The sequence below is a fragment of the Gobio gobio genome, assembly GCF_949357685.1.
Source record: "Gobio gobio genome assembly, chromosome: 17".
Lineage (NCBI taxonomy): Eukaryota > Metazoa > Chordata > Actinopteri > Cypriniformes > Gobionidae > Gobio > Gobio gobio.
In genome coordinates this window covers 50,777,516-50,799,239 of record NC_137110.1, presented here as the reverse complement: position 1 = coordinate 50,799,239, position 21,724 = coordinate 50,777,516, and the positions used below count along the sequence as shown (strand labels likewise).

At 36.0% G+C, this 21,724-nt stretch overlaps 1 protein-coding gene across 1 annotated transcript in view; it reads right to left on the bottom strand.

Annotated features, from left to right (window-relative positions):
- Nucleotides 1–21,494, bottom strand: part of igsf8 (immunoglobulin superfamily, member 8) — a 28,881-nt gene extending 7,387 nt beyond the window's left edge. Inside the window, exons 1-4 of the mRNA XM_079840161.1 lie at nt 21,120–21,494; nt 11,376–11,756; nt 8,083–8,535; nt 2,430–2,840 (exon numbers count right to left, since the gene is read on the bottom strand). Of these exons, the coding sequence (XP_079696287.1) occupies nt 2,430–2,840; nt 8,083–8,535; nt 11,376–11,756; nt 21,120–21,159 (1,285 nt within the window). The 5' untranslated portion in view covers nt 21,160–21,494. The remainder of the gene's footprint in view (nt 1–2,429; nt 2,841–8,082; nt 8,536–11,375; nt 11,757–21,119) is intronic.
- Between the last annotated feature and the right edge of the window lie 230 nt (nt 21,495–21,724).

Sequence of the window (21,724 nt, the reverse complement as noted above, 5' to 3'; positions counted from 1 at the left end):
TAGAATTATAGGTTAAAAAAAATACAGTAAAAATTGTGATATATTATTATGATTCATATCAGCTGTTCTCTATGTGAATATATAGTAAAGTGTAATTTATTCCTGTGATCAAAGCTGAATTTATTATCATTACTCCAGTCTTCAGTGTCACATGATGCTTTCAGAAATCATTTTTCACATTTATGATTATTATCAGTGTTGCTGCTTCAAATTTGTGTGTAAACTGTGATACATTTTATTTTTCAGGATACTTCGATGAATAAAGTTCAAAAGAAATTCATTTATTAGAAATAGTTGTAACATTATAAACGTCTTCACTGTCACTTTTGATCAATTTAATGCATTAAATATTATAATATTAAAACAAATAGTAAATGTATTAATAGTAATTATTTTAGTTATTTACTTTAATTTGGTTATTTGTACATTTTTTGTAAATATTAAAATAAATAATAAAATAAATAAATAAAATAAATTTATTAAAACACTGATTTGTTTGCATTTTGTTTAGAATTATAGGTAAAATACAGTAACACAGTAAAAATTGTGATATATTATTATGATTCATATCAGCTGTTCTCCATGTGAATATATAGTAAAGTGTAATCAAAGCTGAATTTATCATCATTACTCCAGTCTTCAGTGTCACATGACCCTTCACTAATCATTCTCATATGAGAATTTGATGCTCAAGACACATTTATGATTATTATCAGTGGTGCTGCTTCATATTTCTGTGGAAATTGATAAAAAAAAAATTTCAGGATACTTTGATGAATAGTTCAAAAATGAGTTCAAAAGAACAGCGTTTATTAGAAATAGAATATTTTGTAACATTAAATATTATAATATTAAAATAAATATTAAATGTATTAATAGTCATTTTATTATTAACTTTAATTTGGTCATTTATTTATTGTTGATAAATATTAAATATTATAATATTAAAATAAATATTAATATTTTTTATTTACGTTAAATTGGTCATTTATTTATTGTTAGTAAATATTAAAATAAATATGCAATGTATTAATAGTTATTTTTATTATTTACTTTAATTTGGTCATTTATTTATTGTTAGTAAATATTAAAATAAATATTCAATGTATTAATAGTAATTTTTATTATTTACTTTAATTTGGTCATTTATTTATTGTTAGTAAATATTAAAATAAATATTCAATGTATTAGTAATTTTTTATTTATTTACTTTAATTTGGTCAGTTATTTATTGTTAGTAAATATTAAAATAAATATTAATCTTTTTTATTTACTTTAATTTGGTTGTTTATTTATTGTTAGTAAATATTAAATATAAAAATAAATATTCACCATTTTATTATTTGTTTACTTTAATTTTGACATGTATTTATTGTTGATAAATATTAAATATTATAATATTAAAATAAATATTAATATTTTTATTTACTTTAATTTGGTCATTTATTTATTGTTAGTAAATATAAAAATAAATATTAAATGTATTAGTATTTTTTTATTTATTTACTTTAATTTGGTAGGTTATTTATTGTTAGTAAATATTACAATAAATATTAAATGTATTAATAGTAATTTTTATTTATTTACTTTAATTTGGTCATTTATTTATTGTTAGTAAATATAATATTAAAATAAAATATTAAATGTACTGTATTAATAGTATTTTTTTATTTACTTTAATTTTGTCACTTATTTATTGTTGGTAAATATTAAATGTTATAATATTAAAATAAATATGAATCTTTTTTATTTACTTTAATTTGGTCATTTATTTATTGTTAGTAAATATTAAAATAAATATTCAATGTGTTAATAGTAATTTTTATTATTTACTTTAATTTGGTCATGTATTTATTGTTGATAAATATTAAATATTATAATATTAAAATAAATATTAATCTTTTTTATTTACTTTAATTTGGTCATGTATTTATTGTTAGTAAATATTAAAATCAATATTAATAATTTTTTATTTATTTACTTTAATTTTGACATGTATTTATTGTTGATAAATATTAAATATTATAATATTGAAATAAATAATAATCTTTTTTATTTACTTTAATTTGATCATTTATTTATTGTTAGTAAATATTAAAATAAATATTCAATGTATTAATAGTAAATTTTATTATTAACTTTAATTTGGATATTTATTTATTGTTAGTAAATATTAAAATAAATATTCAATGAATTAATAGTAACTTTTATTATTTACTTTAATTTGGTTATTTATTCATTGTTAGTAAATTTCATAATATTCAAATAAACATTAAATGCATTCATAGTAATTTATTTATTTATAAGTCTCTAATAGCACAAATAAAAATAGCCAAATAAAAAGTTAATTAAAATCATTGTTATGCTGATTATGTTGATAATGAATAAACTGTGCATATTCGCCAAAACACACACATATAAACACACACCTTCCGTCTTCAGGCTAACAGTGACCCAGTCCGACCTCTGAGTGATTGTGGCGGGTCTGGACGGGCCTGGCGTCAGCTGGCCGGCGTAGACACTGACGCTGCAGCGGTACAGCCCGGCGTCCGCGGGGCGAGTGGAGAACAGGCGGAGAGAGAACCTCCCATCCGCCTCCTTCTCCATACTGCCTCCGCCCGCTCTGCTGACATCATCGCCCCAGGTCACCACGCCGCCGGGGCCCAGGCGCGCCACCTCCACCTCCACCCCGCCGGCCGGTCCGCGCCGCATCCACTGGACCAGCAGCGCCGAGCGGTTCCAGGTTCCCACGCCGGACACCTGACAGCTGAGGCTGAGCGGAGAACCGGGCCGCAGGGAGACCTCGCCATCTGGAGCGGAGCGCACACTCAGAGTGTCCACTGCAGGAAACACCAGATCAAACATTATCAAAAGATCCACAAACTTGTGATTCAGTTCCAAACTGAAATTTGTGTCAATACCAGTCAGGGCTTGACATTAAGCTTGTTCACAAGCGTTTTTTTTTTTTGTGTGTGTTGTAAATAAAATGTATTCTGAAGCAATATTCTCACCAGTGTTCAATCAGCTTTGACATATGCATATTTGTGATATTTTTACCTTTTATAAAGGGCATTTTTCCCCTAATCTAATTAAATATAGGCTATGATTCAGATTTCCTTTTATATTCTTAAATTGGATCAATACATTAAATTAGAAGACGACACTGGCTGTTACCAGTCAAATTAAATATTTTACACTGAAAAATTACAACTGCATTAAATAATGTTATGAGATTGTTTTAAATATTTTTTGAATATACAAATAAGAAATGTTGGAAAGATGAAACTAAAGCACCAGTAGGTGGCGCTGTGACCGTCTGAATGAGCGAGTCATTGAGTCGATTCGTTCAAACGCTGATTCATTCAAGAATGAGGCGGTCGTTTGCGAATAGTTCATTGAATCTTTGATTCTATCGATTCATTCAAACGCTGAATCATTCACTAACACACACTGATGCTGTGACACACGTTCTGCTGTGATCTTTTTGAACTATTTTCGCAGCTGAAATAGAACAAAAACACTCAATATTGCATCTAAAATGACACTGATTTCATATGACAGTTCCATAAACAATTATTAACATTAAATCAGTGTCATTTTCAGTTGTGATGTTATTCAGGAAAACAGCACTCTTGGTAATGTGACGTTGCAACTGTATAATGTTATAAATATAAATAAACTCCACATTTCTACATTTATAGGGCAGTGTGTTACTGAGTTTCTCTGTGTGAGCGGTGCACATTTGTTTCGATTTCTCCTCGAGAGGCTGCGCGAGTGCAGAAACAGTGCAACGTTAGTTACCGTCAGTTATACATTATTATCATTCACTGTCAATCGCCACTTACAGTAATGAATGCAGAATCATTCTTGCATTTGGGTGATTCCCTAGTTATTTTTGTTAATGACGTTTTATCAGGATACTTGTCCGTCGGGCAAGTCAAATTCTCTTTCACTTGCCCCTTCAAAAAATCCAAGCGGACAAGCGTTAATGTCGAGCCCAATACCCAGCCCTACTAATCAACATTTCTTTCTAAGGTCAATAAACATTGATGTTACATCATAATTTAGTTTAAAGGGGTCCTATAACGGGTCTTGCAGATGTTGTTTATGCTCAAACAGCGACACTACACACTCACTAAAGTTACACACTCAAATCATAAAAATCACCCCTTTAAGTACAAGCACACAAAACAACATGCATTAAAACTGGCCGAGGATATCAAGGGTTGTTTATAGGAGACAAAATCACTTCAGCCTGCACTTACACTGCACACATCCAAAGCTCAGAAAATAAACCCAGGAGATTTCCTGTGATCAAGTTGCTACAGTACGCAACATCCAAAGCAGCTTGTAGATGAGATGTTTACACTTTAACTGTAGATGAGTGAGAGTCTGCCGATCTGCCAGATGCTTCCTACAGCGTCTCAGATCAATCACACGGTGAACGCTAAACTGCTCTCAATCGAGATGAACGAGCGCTTCATTAACATAAAAGCAATGCATGGCAGATTTATTTAAGACAATGTTTACTTTAAAAGACATAAATTGTTTTGTTAAAGTGCAATCGCTCCTGAACATGTTGGTAGAATGCAATTAATTTACGATTCGACCTTCCTCAGATTCCCGTTTCAATGCAAAATATGTCAAAAAAACAAAAAACAATGCCATTTCTTTGGGCCTTTAACCTCTGCAGATCCTGATCAGGGTCCGGAATGACATGATCCAGTATATGCTTTAAATGTTAAATGTCTGTGGAGGAGCTCTGACCTCATATGTGGTTCATTTGAAAGCTTAGAGTCTCTGCTTTCTGGAGATTGCACCACTTTGGCATTTGTTTTACACAAAGTCACTTATTTACACTAAATTACTCTGGTACCATTTCCGCCTGGATTTGGCCGACCCAGATTGAAAAGCTTCCCTCCCACACACACACACACACGTTGGGTTTTCATGTTTTATGGGGACTTTCCATAGGCGTAATGGTTTTTATACTGTATAAACTGTATATTCTATCCCCCTACACTGCTCCTGCCCCTAAACCTACCCATCTCACACACACACACACACACACACACACACACACAAACACAAACACAAACACAAACACAAACACACACACACACACACACACACACACGTTGGGTTTTCATGTTTTAAGGGGACTTTCCATAGGCGTAATGGTTTTTATACTGTATAAACCAAGCCTGTAGTGCTCCTGTCAGAAACTGAAGCTTCCGCGCCTCGATCGCCCCCCGGTGGCCGGTCCCAGTATAGCTCCTAAACCCCGCCTCTCCATGTATTTGAATGGAGAGCGAGACACACTAAACAATTAAATTACACTTCAAATAAAGATTGTTTCCTAAAGATGGTTTCTGTCATTTTAGGCAGTTTTTATTACAATAATTTCATTTCAAGTGTTCGTTTTTTAAATAAGTTTAGTTTTAGTGAGTTTTTTGATGCTATAAAAACGGGGGGTGTGACGTCATGATTGACAGCTGAGATTGATGGCTTCTCTGAGTGAAGTTGTCACTGAGGCACTAACAGACTTTTTTCGGGATTTTGGGGAGGAGATTGGAGCTTTAGCTATAATTTCTACATTCCCATAACTGTTTATTTCACACCAACACAATGAATTATTCTGCATCTGCGAGAGTGTGGGCGCGCTTTTGATAATCGCGCCTCTACTTCCTGTTCTTCAACTATGGTCAGCGGAAGTCAATGAAGTCGCGTCGTCCATATTTTTTTACGGTCTATGGTATAAACTGTATATTCTATCCCCCTACACTGCCCCTGCCCCTAAACCTACCCATCACACACACACACACACACACACTCATGTTGGGTTTTCATGTTTTATGGGGACTTTCCATAGGCGTAATGGTTTTTATACCGTACAAACCGTATATTCTATCCCCCTACACTGCCCCTAAACCTACCCATCACACACACACACACACACACACACACACACACACACACACACACACTGCCCCTAAACCTACCCATCTCACACACACACACACACACACACACACGTTGGGTTTTCATGTTTTAAGGGGACTTTCCATAGGCGTAATGGTTTTTAGACTGTATAAACTGTATATTCTATCCCCCTACACTGCCCCTAAACCTACCCATCACACACACACACACACACACACACACACACACACACACACACACACACACACACACACACACACACACACACACACACCTAAACCTACCCATCACACACACACACACACTCACTCATGTTGGGTTTTCATGTTTTAAGGGGACTTTCCATAGGCGTAATGGTTTTTATACCGTACAAACCGTATATTCTATCCCCCTACACTGCCCCTGCCCCTAAACCTACCCATCACAGGAAACATTCTGCATTTTTACATTGTGAAAAAACATCACTTAGTCTGATTTAGAAGATGTTTTCCTCATGGGGACCAGCAAATGTCCCCACAAGGATAAGGATTTTGGATATTGCCATCTTTGTGGGGACATTTTACAGGGGGGACAGGTAGTTCCAAGTCAGATGAATCCTCGTTCTATATTAATGCGCTGTTTTCATTTCAGGTGTGTTTAGACGGAGCACTGTAATCGGTTTAAAAGTCCAAACCGAATGAAAATGCTGCATATAAACACCTAAATCGGAATCAAAATATGTATATAGGTATAAGGTATAAGTAAAGGGTATAATAAGCTACATGAAATAAAGCAAACAATTCAGTCAAACATTCAAAGTCAGTGCTAGTCGGCTAACATTACAACTGCAACGTACAGTTATAGCCTAAAAATATAAAGTAATGAAACTTCTCTTTGCCCTCAGTCTAAACGATTTGCCAGGGAACAAATTATAGATCCATGAGACCAAAGATCGGCCGTTACAAGACGAATTATAGCTGGAGCCGCCACAGAGACATCAGAGCCAGCGGCAGAAGGACTGGCCGAGGAAAGGTTGCCCTCGCCGGCTTTGACGAGCGCTGAGCGCCGCTGATCCACTGGAGCTCACAACTCCGAAAACGCCAGATAAAATGTTCAAATAGGCACTCTTTATATAAATAAACCACAGATTTGAGCTTTAAACAACTACATTATCGACTGAAAAAGTCTTAAAACTACGTTTTGTCACACATTAACAGTAGATTTTAACAAAAAAAAGACGTGTAAACACAGCCCATGTCAGCCATTTCTCAACGAGACGAGCCGCTGGCAGAAGCCCCGCCCATGACGCGAATTCGCGTCTGTTGTGCAGTGAATGTCATGCGCGATTCACGCAAATTTCACGCGCAATTGAAGCCAGTAAACTCAAAATGTTCAAGCGTCCACCTTGGCGCGATTAGCGTGAATTATTCGTGCGAATTGCGTCCGGTGTGAACGCCACATAAGAACGGCCGCGGATCTGACGCGTTGTCCCGCGCATCTCATTTCCTAACAACACTTTAAGTTCATTTAAGACGTTATTTAACAAATTTAAGACTCCTAATATGAGAACATTCAAAATTCTCTGTCTTGTTGTTATTGTTTGTTCAAGAGCAAAAGAGAACTCGATGTGAGCAGGAGACTGACGCCAGTCGGTCTATGCATCGAGTGTGTGTGTGTGTGTGTGTGTCAGTGTCCCTCGATTAGCTGACATGAGACGCAGCCACACAGACAGGACACTGATACACACACACACACACACACACAGGACATTGACATACAGCGCGTTCTCTTCTGTCTTGTCGCGCTTGGAAGCATTTACATGAATAGGAGTGTGATCATGTAACCCTAAGCAAAAATTGATATAAAAACGGACGCTGCGTTATTTGTGTTAAATATTTTTAATGCGTTAAGCTGAAAAAATTAATTGCCTGCGTTAACGCGTTAATTTGCCCAGCCCTAGTAAAAATGTATACCGGTATTATCGTGGACGGTATGATATGGCACACCCCTAAGCCCTAGTATGGGAAGCTTTTCAATTTGGGTAGGCCAAAACCAGGCAGAAATCCCCCAAAATGGTCTCAGAGCATAAGAGTAACTTAAGTTTTAAGATAATAAGGTTTACATAAACTAATAGATGAAATACGAGAGGTTGTTACTAACCAAGTGGTTGAACGGTGAGATTCCCGAGCTCCATGGTCCTCTGCGCGATGCGTTCCCATTTGCCATCCGGATCTCTTATCCACTGCACGGCCTCGCAGAAATATGACCCAGAATCCTCCGGGGCCAGAGCGCTCATCTTCAGCACGTACAGATCCCTGCCTCCGTCCCCTTTCCGCTTTTCCAGAGCGATCTCTCCCTCTCTGTACCTCTTCCCGTAACCGCCGCTGTGGCCCGGGCTCAATCGCAGCTCGCGGTCGATGCCGATGATTTCCCTCAGGTTGTGACCCTGAGACTCCGCCCCCCTGCTGCTCCGCACGCCGAACGTGACGGACACATGAGTGTGCTGATCCGATTGGACGGACGCTGCGCATGTCAGCTGGAGCTCCGTGCCTTCGGTAACAGGCTGGCCACTCAGGATGCGAGAGTGTGTTATCAGCAGCGTATCTGGAATCACTGCGGAAATAAGAAATATATTTTTTAATATATTTAAAAAAACACTTCATTTTTAATATACAGTAACTGTCAAAGGTTACGATTTTAAAAAATGATGGTAAAAACGAAGTGATGCTTTTAAATATTTAACTAAATCCGCCAGTAGGTCAGTGTTAATTTCGTTGACGAATAATTTGTCAACAACCTTTTTTCACTGACGAAAACGAGACGATAACTAAATAAAAACTAGTGTTGGATGAAAAAAACTATGACGAAAATCAACTGTCATTTTTGTCAACAAATAAAAACGAGAGGAAAATGTTAGTGAGGGTGGATTAGGGACGAGATCGGGTCAGAACTGATGTCCTGTGTAACAGATGCGCACATTTGATCTGAACTGATCTAACCGCTGGAAAACACGGCTCACACACCCCCAATCCAGCTCCAGAGCGGCTCAATCAATCAATAACACACATTTATGACCGGCTATTGTTTATGAACTAATGCTGATGAATAATGACAATGTTTACTTTACGATGTTTATATGGTAATATGTTTTAGACGGTTGTAACAATGCATATTTTATCTCCTGAACTTGAATGAGCTCCTGCAACTGCAACAGAGGCGCAGACATTTCCTGACTCAGTGCATCACAGCGTGGTACGGGAACAGCACCAGTCACGACTGCAAAGCCCTGCAAAGAGTGGTGCGCTTATCCGAGCGCATCTCAGGCTCAGCTCTCCCGTCTCTGCAGGACATCTTCACCAAACGCTGCAGAGGTAGAGCTACTAAAATCATCAGAGACATTAATCACCCTGCAAACTCTCACTTCACCCTGCTGCCATCTGGTAAGCGCTTCCGTAGCCTGATGGCAAAGACTGAAAGACTCAGGAGGAGTTTCTTCCCCCAGGCCATCAGACTCCTGAACTCAGTCACGTGACTTCACTTCACCCCCGCACACGCATAAACATACGGTCTTTCAACATTAACATCCACATACTGCAATTGCACTGCACTTTACTTTACGTCCCTATTGTTACTGCGTAACAACCTGTAATAAACCTTGCACATTATACTTCTTTATATATACATATTATATATTTTATGTTAACCACTTATTTTTAAGTCTACAGTTTATCTCACTTATCATCCACATATTTTTTATATTTTTATTTTTATCTTATTTCCTATTTTTATCTTTTACTTGATTTATTTATAATTCTACTTATGTTAATACTTTTTATTCTAACTTTATTCTATTTCTATTTAATTTCTTGTAACTGTTATTTGCACTGTCCATGGAGCGGACCTGTTTACATTTCACTGCCAGTTGTATATTGTGTATATAACTGTGTATGTGACAAATAAAACTCTTGAATCTTGAATCTTGAATCATTTCAAAATAAGAGTCCCGGTCTATTTCGAGTAGGGCTAGTAATAGACAAAAAATTTCACAATTCGATTCGATTCACAAGCTTTCGATTCGATTCGATTCGATTCAATTCAATATGGATTATTTTGGATATGTATCAGGTAATACATGGAAAATTTTCTCAAGGAAAACTAATTTCTGAACTAATGTTGTAAACTATGGGAGTCAGTTGATACTACATTAGCCTACTAATATTGAAGGTAAAAATGAACTGATTTGTATACAAACACTTAAATGACACTTAATAAACAGAAATCGATATTTTTTACCCAGCCCTAATTTCGAGCTTGTTTATCATTAAAAGTCATGCATTATATATTCGTTTTTTGCTTACACAATAAACTGTATTTAATTTAATTGCCATTTAATTCATAGTCAGGAGGAAAGATCAGTATTTGACACATATTCAATAAAGTATCAGGGTTATAATAGTTCACTAAAACCATTTAAAAAAAATCTTCAATACTTGAAATTAAATAAATTAAATAAAACAAATAAATAAACAAACTTATTTGAAGCTTTAGCTTAAAGGGTTAGTTCACCCAAAAATGAAAATTCTGTCATTAATTCCTCACCCTCATGTCGTTCGACACCCGTCAGACCTCCATTCATCTTCAGACACAAATGAAGATATTTTAGTGTAAATCTGATGCTCTGAAAGGCCTCCATTGGCTCAATGCACTTTACACTCTCAAGACCCTTAAAAGACACTAAAGACGTCGTTACAAAGTCCATCTCACTACAGCGGCTCTACAATAACTTTATGAATCGGCGACAATAGTTTTTGTGCGCAAAAAAACCCTAAATAACGACTTATATAGTGATGACGATTTCAAAACACGGCATCATGAAGCTTCGAAGCGTTATGAATCAGTGAGTCGATTCAGCGGTTTGAAGCGTTATGAATCAGTGAGTCGATTCAGCGGTTTGAAGCGTTATGAATCAGTGAGTCGATTCAGCAGTTTGAATCGCCAAATTTCAGCAGTTCGGCGGTTTGACACGCGATCCAAATCATGATTCGACTCACTGATTCATAACGCTTCGAAGCTTCATGATGCCTTGTTTTGAAATCGTCATCACTATATAAGTCATTATTTAGGGTTTTTTTGCGCACAAAAACTATTGTCGCCGATTCATAAAGTTATTGTAGAACCACTGTAGTGAGATGGACTTTGTAACGACGTCTTTAGTGTCTTTTAAGGGTCTTGAGAGTGTAAAGTGCATTGAGCCAATGGAGGCCTTTCAGAGCATCAGATTTACACTAAAATATCTTAATTTGTGTCTGAAGATGAACGGAGGTCTGACGGGTGTCCAACCACATGAGGGTGAGTAATTAATGACAGAATTTTCATTTTTGGGTGAACTAACCCTTTAAACTAAATGGCATTTTAGTCAAAAGACTATGACTAACGGCAGGTCACGGTCTTACCTTTGACCACCACTGATGAGCTGTAGTTCCCCAGGAAGCGCGAGTCAGTGCTGGGCGTGTAACACTCGTACCGGCCCTGATCATCTGGACGGAGCCTCTGGATTATCAGCCGGGCTTTATCGCCCGAGTCCCGCTCGACCCGAACCTCGCCCCCCCGCACGCGAGGCTGGAACGGCGCGTACGGAAACCCAGTGTCTCTTGTGGACACCACAGCGATCTGCCGGCCCTCAGCATCATCCCGGTACAGGTACCACTCAAAGTCCTGCGTCCGAGGGCCTTCGTGTCCCGAAACGATGCAGGGCAGGGACAGCGAGAAACCGGCGACCCGGTACAGCGGCCCGGCGGGGAGAGTGACCTCACGGCACACACAGCTCTGGAACTCTAACAGAAGCAAAACAGAGAATGTTTACCACCGGGATCGATACATACAAAGCAGTTTTCCGAATGAGGTCGGTACATGACCCACTAACACAACATTCCCACTTAAAGAGTTAGTTCACCCAAAAATGAAAATTCTGTCATTAATGACTGACTCTCATGTCGTTGGACACCCGTCAGACCTCCGTTCATCTTCAGACACAAATGAAGATATTTTAGTGTAAATCTGATGCTCTGAAAGGCCTCCATTGGCTCAATGCACTTTACACTCTCAAGACCCTTAAAAGACACTAAAGACGTCGATACAAAGTCCATCTCACTACAGCGGCTCTACAATAACTTTATGAATCGGCGACAATAGTTTTTGTGCGCAAAAAAACCCTAAATAACGACTTATATAGTGATGACGATTTCAAAACACGGCATCATGAAGCTTCGAAGCGTTATGAATCAGTGAGTCGAATGATGATTCGGATCGCGTGTCAAACCGCAAAACTGCTGAAATTTGGCGATTCAAACTGCTGAATCGACTCACTGATTCATAACGCTTCAAAGCTTCATGAGGCCGTGTTTTGAAATCGTCATCACTATGCAAGTCGTTATTTAGGGTTTTTTTGCGCACAAAAACTATCGTCGCCGATTCATAAAGTTATTTTAGAACCACTGTAGTGAGATGGACTTTGTAACGACGTCTTTAGTGTCTTTTAAGGGTCTTGAGAGTGTAAAGTGCATTGAGCCAATGGAGGCCTTTCAGAGCATCAGATTTACACTAAAATATCTTCATTTGTGTCTGAAGATGAACGGAGGTCTGACGGGTGTCCAACGACATGAGGGTAAATAATTAATGACAGAATTTTCATTTTTGGGTGAACTAACCCTTTAAATGAAGAGCACCATGACAACAGGGTTAGAATAATTAACCATAAAACCGTATTACTTGAAATGAAATAAACATAAACTTAAAGCTGCATGAGATGTAGAATAAAAGTAAAGTATGTAGCAAAGATAAACCGATATTGATTTGTATAACTGATGCGATACCAATTATTTGCCGGATAACCGATATACAGAACCGATATTTAGCACTGAACAAACTTTTTAAATACGATAAAAATTTTAATTTCTGCAATTTCACGGACTCCTTGCATGCAAAACAAAACTAGGGATGCACAATATATCGGCTAACTATCGGTATCGGCCGATATTCGTTTTTAAATGTTATCATTATCGGCCCAGTAAGATTTAGCCGATATATTAAAGTAAAATGTATTATTTCCTTCAGCTGAGACACTTCACTGTTCATCATGGTGGTTTTGAATTACTTGAAATTACTTGATGTGCAGCGGAATTCTGTTATATCGGCTACATAAAAGTATAAAGAGAACATCATAATTATTTGCTTGGGACATGGTGAGACTTTTGTTTTTGTAATCCGGCTCTTTAAAATTATATTAAAAAAAATTGGATTTAGATTTTTCGGCTAATATATCGGTTATCGGCTTTCAAAGATAAAGAATTATCGGTATTGGCCAACATGTTCATATCAGTGAAAAATTTGGATAAGAAAATGTGCCCGATATATTAAAGCTGATAAATTATATTTCCTTCAGCTGAGACACTTGAGATGAATAATTAACTAAAACCATAAAAACTTGTTTCTTGAAATAAAATGAACATCAACTTCAACAAAGTCAACTTAAAGCTGCACGAGATGTGGAATAAAAGTAGAGTAAGTATGTAGTAAAGATAAATTGATATTGATTTGTATAACCGATGCGATATCAATTATTTGCCCGATAACCGATACACAGAACCGATATTTATTTACTTGTTTATTTTTATTTTGGACAACTATAACAACAGCACTGAACTGAACAAACTGTTTTATTTAACAATTTTTATATTAAAGCGTTACCAAAATCTTTGATCAGAATGAATATGGGAAAATGCTTAAAAATTGGGGAAAATATTTGTAAAAGCGATTATCTGTCGATCTCTAGTATGCAGTTGCAAAGTTACTTATAGTTAGTAGAACATCTGTTGGGAGCATCAAAATAAAGTGTTAAGACAGTCTACTAATACTCTAATGAATGCTAGTTGACATGTAGTTGCAAATTACTTATAATTAGTAGAACATCTGTGGGCCATCGTAATAAAGTGTTACCAAAACTATAAGTATTCGAATAATAAAATAACTGCATGGCAGTTATGTCTAATAACCTGCTGGCCGATTCTGGATAATTAAAATTAATGCTACTGGGGGATACTGATTTATTCACTGATTTCCTGTGCATCTCATTAATAATCAGCTAACGTGGTTTCTCTCTTCACTCCCATCGCCCCTATTCAGGCCCGGGCGTAAGTATTGTTTATTCATGCCCGCTGTGTTTATTTCCCACGCCCTCTGTGTGTGTGTGTGTGTGTGTTGTAATGCGTCTCTAAATAAAAGGGTCTAATGGACAGTAATCTCACTCTGCCAGACTACGCCCATGTTCTACAACCTCTGAGGTCACGACTGAACTCATTTTCCTATGCAGACCTGTCTGAGGGTTATTTACATCCCTCCTCATTCTGCTAAAGGAACTAAACCAGACTCTCTGAACTGGTCTCATATTAGATACACACATTTTAGGGGTGCACCGATCCGACTTTTTCAGTCCCGATACCGATACCGATGCCTGGGCTTTGTGTATCTGTCGATACCCGATACCGATCCGATATATTGTTGAATTAATAATAAACTGTATATCTTCCACCTTATACCTTCCTTGAAGAGACTAAAGGCACCAGACTTTACTAACTAAACATAACTAAGACAAAATAACAGATGTATGTAAGGTGTTGAATTCTTATTTATTTAAAAAAACAATTGTGCATTCAAATCTAAAATAGAATGTAATCTAACTTCTTTAAATAAATAAAATGTAGCAGTGGAAACAAAAAACAGTGTATTGGTCAAACATACAATAGTAATCTGACAGTTACCAAACATTTTTTACACTACAGATAATTGTTTTGGTATATAATCATATCAATATTAAAAAGTAGCATTACAAATTAACAAATAGTCTAATTTTCTGCCATATGCAATTTAATAAAAATTTTCAGCTAGCTAATAACAACTTTGTTCTGGTTTCACCTCACTCCAGATTAAATGATTGTAGGCTAGGCCTATTTATTTTACTACACATTGTCAACAGAAATAAGATGAAATACTGTTGATAATTAAAAATAATTCTTACTACCCACTCTTGCTAAATTGGGTAAGCACACTTGTGTTCTCATTTCAGTTGCGTTCTGAGTAAATTAATAAACTGAGTTCATGAGTTCAGTGTTGGACAGATCAGTTGTTCTAACCAGTCGTTAAAATGATTCGGTTCAAAGGAGTCATTAGGTCACGAATCGGACATTAGCAGACGCGTTGTGTGCGAATCCCGTCTGTTAGAACATCGCGAAAGATGTCAACACACAGAAAACACTTCATAACTGGATATAATTTGTCTCCCGCTTATTGAAAGTATGCTTTATGTCAGCTGGTCAGAGAAGAGTCAATGTTTTTTGAGCGCAATTCACACCCAGTGATAATTCAAGGACAAAATTGTCCGAATGTGTCACGTGCAACATGGTTTCGGTCTTCCGAGCTTTTGATTTGGATTAATATGTGAAATATGAGAGCGAACACTGATTATTTTGAAGACCCAGAGAGCGCGCGCGGGGGAGGAGCTCTCAGATCGGTCTCTCTGTCACTCAGTCACAAGCGCAGCATCTGTTCTACATCACTCGTAAATCACAATAACTCATCAAATTAGGCTTTAGCCGTCAAAAAAATGTCAATGCAGGAAAGACCCTGACTTTGCAGTAATACCCTCGAAACAGCGACGAACTAGTTGGCGTGGCAAGCGTGAAATATCTCCTCCACACAGCCGACTCTCTGGCTCGCTCCCTTCTAGCATGCGACACACGTGAAGCTGACGAATGACGTAGGTTCTGCTGCGACGGAAAAAAACACCTGGAACGGCTTGTGGATCTGTTAATTTTTCCGATCCCCGATCCAGCTATTTTGTCAGTAGCGAGGCCGATATCCGATCCTAATATCGGATCGGTGCACCCCTAACACATTTCAAAGGCCTCTAAATGATCTGATAAACCTGTCACACACAGTCCATCTGTCGTCTGATCGAGAGTTTACACTGTTTTATCAAGTAAAAGTCGTTAATATAATTGTACAAAAGTCCACTCTCAGTCTTTTTGATCTGGAATCTTTACTGATTTTATCAAGTAAACATAACTTTGATATTGCTAGTAATATTTCAACTGGACTGAAGCAACTTCAGTTTACTTGATTATGTACAAGATTTATTTTAGAAAAAAATCAAATATGATCATCAGGCTTTTGAGGAAAGTTTATTTATTGCATTATGTTTTAAAACTACAAAAATTTAAGTATTTAAATATCTCACGAAGACATTTTATTGGCAGATATTGATATTTATATGCATTTTATGCAAGTATGTGCTATACTGTTATAAAATCTCAGTGATTTACATTACAAACATCATTTTATCTTACTTTTGGTCCATATAAATATCAGCATCTGCACCCAATTGCATATTTTTGCTCAGTTTGAGTCTCTGAATATTAAAACCAAGCTTTTTTTCCTTGAGTTTGAGCTCCCATATTATATTATATGAGCCATAAAGGCGTGATAATATGAAATATAATACAAAACACATGCACACTTTTTTAGATTTAAAAAAAATATTTTTAGATTTTTCTGACTATTATTTCATTCGTCAAGCTTTACAAGATTAGATTAAATCTGAAGCATTTCTTCACTCATTTTCACGCTAATCCTTTTAAAAAAACTAATAATAATAATTTGTTTATTTTAAATAATACCTTTTAACTTATTCAAAAAAGGGGGAATTTCAGATGTAAATTTGGATCTGAATATTAAAACCAAGCTTTTTTTCCTTGAGTTTGAGCTACATATTATATTATATGAGCCATAAAGGCGTGATAATATGAAATACAATACAAAACACATGCACACTTTTTTAGATTTAAAAATATTTAGTTTAGATTTTTCTGACTGTTATTTCATACGTCAAGCTTTACAAGATTAAATTAAATCTAAAGCATTTCTTCACTCATTTTCTCGCTAATACTTATAAAATAAAAATAAAACTAAAATAAATTTGTTTATTTGAAATAATACCTTTTAACTAATTCAAAAAAGGGGGAATTTCAGATGTAAATTTGGATCTGAATATTAAAACCAAGCTTTTTTTCATTGAGTTTGAGCTCCCATATTATATTATATGAGCCATAAAGGTGTGATAATATGAAATACAATACAAAACACATGCACACTTTTTTAGATTTAAAAAAAATATTTTTAGATTTTTCTGACTATTATTTCATACGTCAAGCTTTACAAGATTAAATTAAATCTGAAGCATTTCTTCACTCATTTTCACGCTAATCCTTTAAAAAAAACTAATAATAATAATTTGTTTATTTGAAATAATACCTTTTAACTTATTCAAAAAAGGGGGAATTTCAGATGTAAATTTGGATCTGAATATTAAAACCAAGCTTTTTTTCTCTTGCGTTTGTGCTCCATATTATATTATATGAGCCATAAAGGCGTAATAATATGAAATACAATACAAAACACAAGCACACTTTTTTAGATTTAAAAATATTTAGTTTAGATTTTTCTGACTGTTATTTCATACGTCAAGCTTTACAAGATTAAATTAAATCTGAAGCATTTCTTCACTCATTTTCACGCTAATCCTTTTAAAAAAAAACTAATAATAATAATTTGTTTATTTTAAATAATACCTTTTAACTTATTCAAAAAAGGGGGAATTTCAGATGTAAATTTGGATCTGAATATTAAAACCAAGCTTTTTTCCCTTGAGTTTGACCTCCATATTATATTATATGAGCCATAAAGGCGTGATAATATGAAATACAATACAAAACACATGCACACTTTTTTAGATTTAAAAATATTTCGTTTAGATTTTTCTGACCGTTATTTCATACGTCAAGCTTTACAGGATTAAATTAAATCTGAAGCATTTCTTCACTCATTTTCACGCTAATCCTTTTTTTTTTTTTTTTACTAAAATAATTTGTTTATTTGAAATAATACCTTTTAACTAATTCAAAAAAGGGGGAATTTCAGATGTAAATTTGGATCTGAATATTAAAACCAAGCTTTTTTTCTCTTGCGTTTGTGCTCCATATTATATTATATGAGCCATAAAGGCGTGATAATATGAAATACAATACAAAACACATGCACACTTTTTTAGATTTAAAATTATTTTGTTTCGATTTTTCAAACTGTTATTTCATACGTCAAGCTTTACAAGATTAAATTGTATCTGAAGCATTTCTTCACTCATTTTCACGCTAACCTAAAAAACTAAAATAATTTGTTTATTTGAAATAATGCCTTTTAACTAATTCAAAAAGGGGGAATTTCAGATGTAAATTTGGATTTGACATGGACTAGCAAAAGGTAAACTTCTGAACCCAATGCTTAACTATTCCCACCACAGTAATCATCCGTCCGTGAGACTCGCGTCGATGTAAACTAGGCTATTGTAATGCGGTTAAGTGTTGACATTTTAAGTATGATGTCACCTGTACGGTTTAACCACCATCTGAAAAACGAGACAGGTGTTGACAGGTTTCCCCTTACAAAAATTGTATATAAATACCATAGTATTAGTCTATGCAGGTCACATAACCTCAACTACTATGGCAATAATTACTATTGCACTTGCATAAACGTTTTAATTTAGCTGTAGATTTATTTTCAATTCAGATATATTTCGGGTTTACTGTTATACAAAAACAATAACAATAACTGTGGTATTTTGGTGGTGGTGTAAGGGTTTTTTGGCTGGCAGGCTCTTCTGGCAGGTTGTGTAGTTTCGGTGACTCGTGGGAAGTGACTACACACACACACACACACACACACACACACACACACACACACACACACACACACACACACACACACACACACACACACACACACACACACAAATAAGGACCAGAGAACAGAAGCTTTAAGCGGATCAGACACGTAATTAATGCGCAACCGGAGCAGCAGGCCAGTGGAAATCCTGCACAGCTTATGCGTACATTATGATGTCATTATTATGCTGTGTGGAAATGAAGAGATCACAGAACTGTATAAAAAAACTGAGCCTCATTCATGAAACGTTCGTAAATATAATTTGCGCGTAAAATGGACATTTACGAAAACTCTCCTCCAGATTCACAAACGTTTCACATACCACGGATTCGGTAGTTAAACTTGTGTGTATATTAATGAAGTCCAAACATTTGTAAATAGGACGCGTGTGCACGCTCATTCCTAATTAGCATAATCCCGCCCATGAGTTACAACTGCCAATGACGTGTCCAGGAACGCTGTGGAAACTCGTGGACTTCTTTCTCAGGTTTGGCTCCAGTATTTTGCATAAATGCTAATTGGCTATATGCCTAGCAATAAATATTAAATGATCATGTGTCCATCAAAGTATTTTAGCCAGCTAAAAAACGCCTGGTGCTCTTCTGAAAACGGCCAGCTGGTGGCGCTTGAGTGCTTTGCAAGGGCGGCGTTTTTCCATCTGAGATACTTTGATTGCTATGAATATGACACAGAATATCCATGGCAGTAATGAACTACTAGTATCTCATTTTTAATAATATTACTGAATATAAAAAATGCAGTAAAAAGCAGTATTAACTTCATTATTGTTGTTCAGTCGGTGTACAAGTAGGATGATTGGTCGGTGTAGTTTTTGTCCCGCCCCTCCTCCACTGTGATTGGACGGCCGGGTAAAAAGTGACAGTGACGAGCGCTGCCTATTACCCAACGTTAAACAGTAAAAAAAAAAAAAAAAAAAAAAAGACTGGGCAAATCAACTCTTTAAATATTATTATGGTACATAGTACATCAAAATGCAATGTCATCAGTTTTCCTAAATTAGATCATAGAACGTTCAAATGTTTTACACACCATTTACTCGTGCTAGGGAGCAGGTGTAAATTTATTTCTTACCAACTAACATTTTGAAAATACGAACATTTTCGTGAATTCGAAAATTTACGTCAGAGCGGCTTTACGAACGATTTACACACAAATTAGTTCTGCTCGTGTTTCATGAATGCGGCCAATTGTGTTACAAATTAGGGCCAATCGGTATTAAGTTTCTAAACTAGGGTTGCAAAGAGGCTGAAAAAATTCCAGAAAATTTTCAAAAAGTTTCCAAAATTGTCCAAAAGTTTCCCCCCAAAATCCTGGAGAGTTTCTGGAAACTTCGCAAACCAAATCTAAAAACACAGTGTTTCAGTCCCTCAAATATGTGTTTGTAATGAAATTAAACTGCACACAGGATCCGCCTGTACGCAAAAAGCAATGTATCAGATGGTAATACCAAAGTACATTCATATTTATGGTAGTGAATGAACATAACACAATGTATATATTTTTTTACACACACCAAGGTGCTTCCTAAAAAATGTATCCCACTAAGGTTGTGGGTTCGATTCCAAGGAAATGCATGGACTGATAAAACATTTACATTGAATTCAATGCAGGTCACTTTGGATAAAGTAGAAGAAAAAAAATGGTAACAAAAAATACATGGTAGTATCATCTGGTATGTTTCTGTAATTTATTACATACGATCATGAAACATAACCAAAAAACATTAAATATACTTTCTGAATGATTACCATATTCTTATACCGCGGTATTTGCACGCTACTCTAATGTACTTCAAGGAAGAATAGACAACGTGATATTTACTTACCACTGAATTGCCAGATTCATGTACTAAATTAATTACGTGGGACATAAATATTCCACCATGGTGAATGTCAAAAATGTGCGTTATGATGTAACATGCGAACACAATGTTATCAAAGCAAGTCACTTAGGATAAAAGCATCTGCCAAATGTTTACATGTAATAATACAAAAAACAAGGTAAATAACATATGGCACGTTTCTGTAATTACATATCATGAAACATAACCAAAAATGTATTCAATATAGTTCTGAATGATTATCATATTATAATACCGCGGTATCTGCACGCTACTCTAACGTACTTCAAGAAAGATTAGACAAATTTACACTGAATTATCAGATTGATGTACTAAATAATTTACGTGGGACATGAATATTCCACCATGGTGAATGTCAAAAATGCACGTTATGCCAATTTCCATAAAACATGCAAACAAAATGTTATCTCATTGTTATTGGAGGATTGGCTTGGGCTTATATGGAGCAGATGGACATTAAACATGAGCAGGTTGGACTCACCCCACAATAAAGCGATGAACGTGATCCACCGCGGTGCCATTCCGCCCTGCTCTCCACAATACAGTCGCGTTTACACCGATTTACTGTCTGACACTCCGGTACAAACACATGTTTGCTAGCGTGTGATGCCCTCGGGCGGATGCCGAGATCCAATATTCATGACTAGATAAACTAGCACGCCATCAAACAAGCCGCGCGCTGACCACAAGCACGAGCTTCGGATTTAAACCGCGGATTATATCCCACAGAGCCCGTGCTATTAAACCACCACTGCAACTGCGCAAACGTTTCGGTATTATTCCTTTTTTAGCATCCCTCTTTTCCCTCGCAATCGCGTCGTCCAGACGATTTAATACATAAATTAGGCAGTTGACTGAAAGTAGTGCATGACGTCACGCGCAGGCAGACGGACGCTCAACGGTCCACTCGCTGTCCAATGGCGTGACTCAGCGCGGACGAACACAGCCAATAGGAGGTCAAAGCGAAGAGATTACTTCGACGTTTGAATGTAGGCCAACCCCTCCCACGGCGCGAAAATGATAACGATAATAGTAGTTTCATATGAAACACAAGCATATTTAATATTATATAACATTAATTCACAT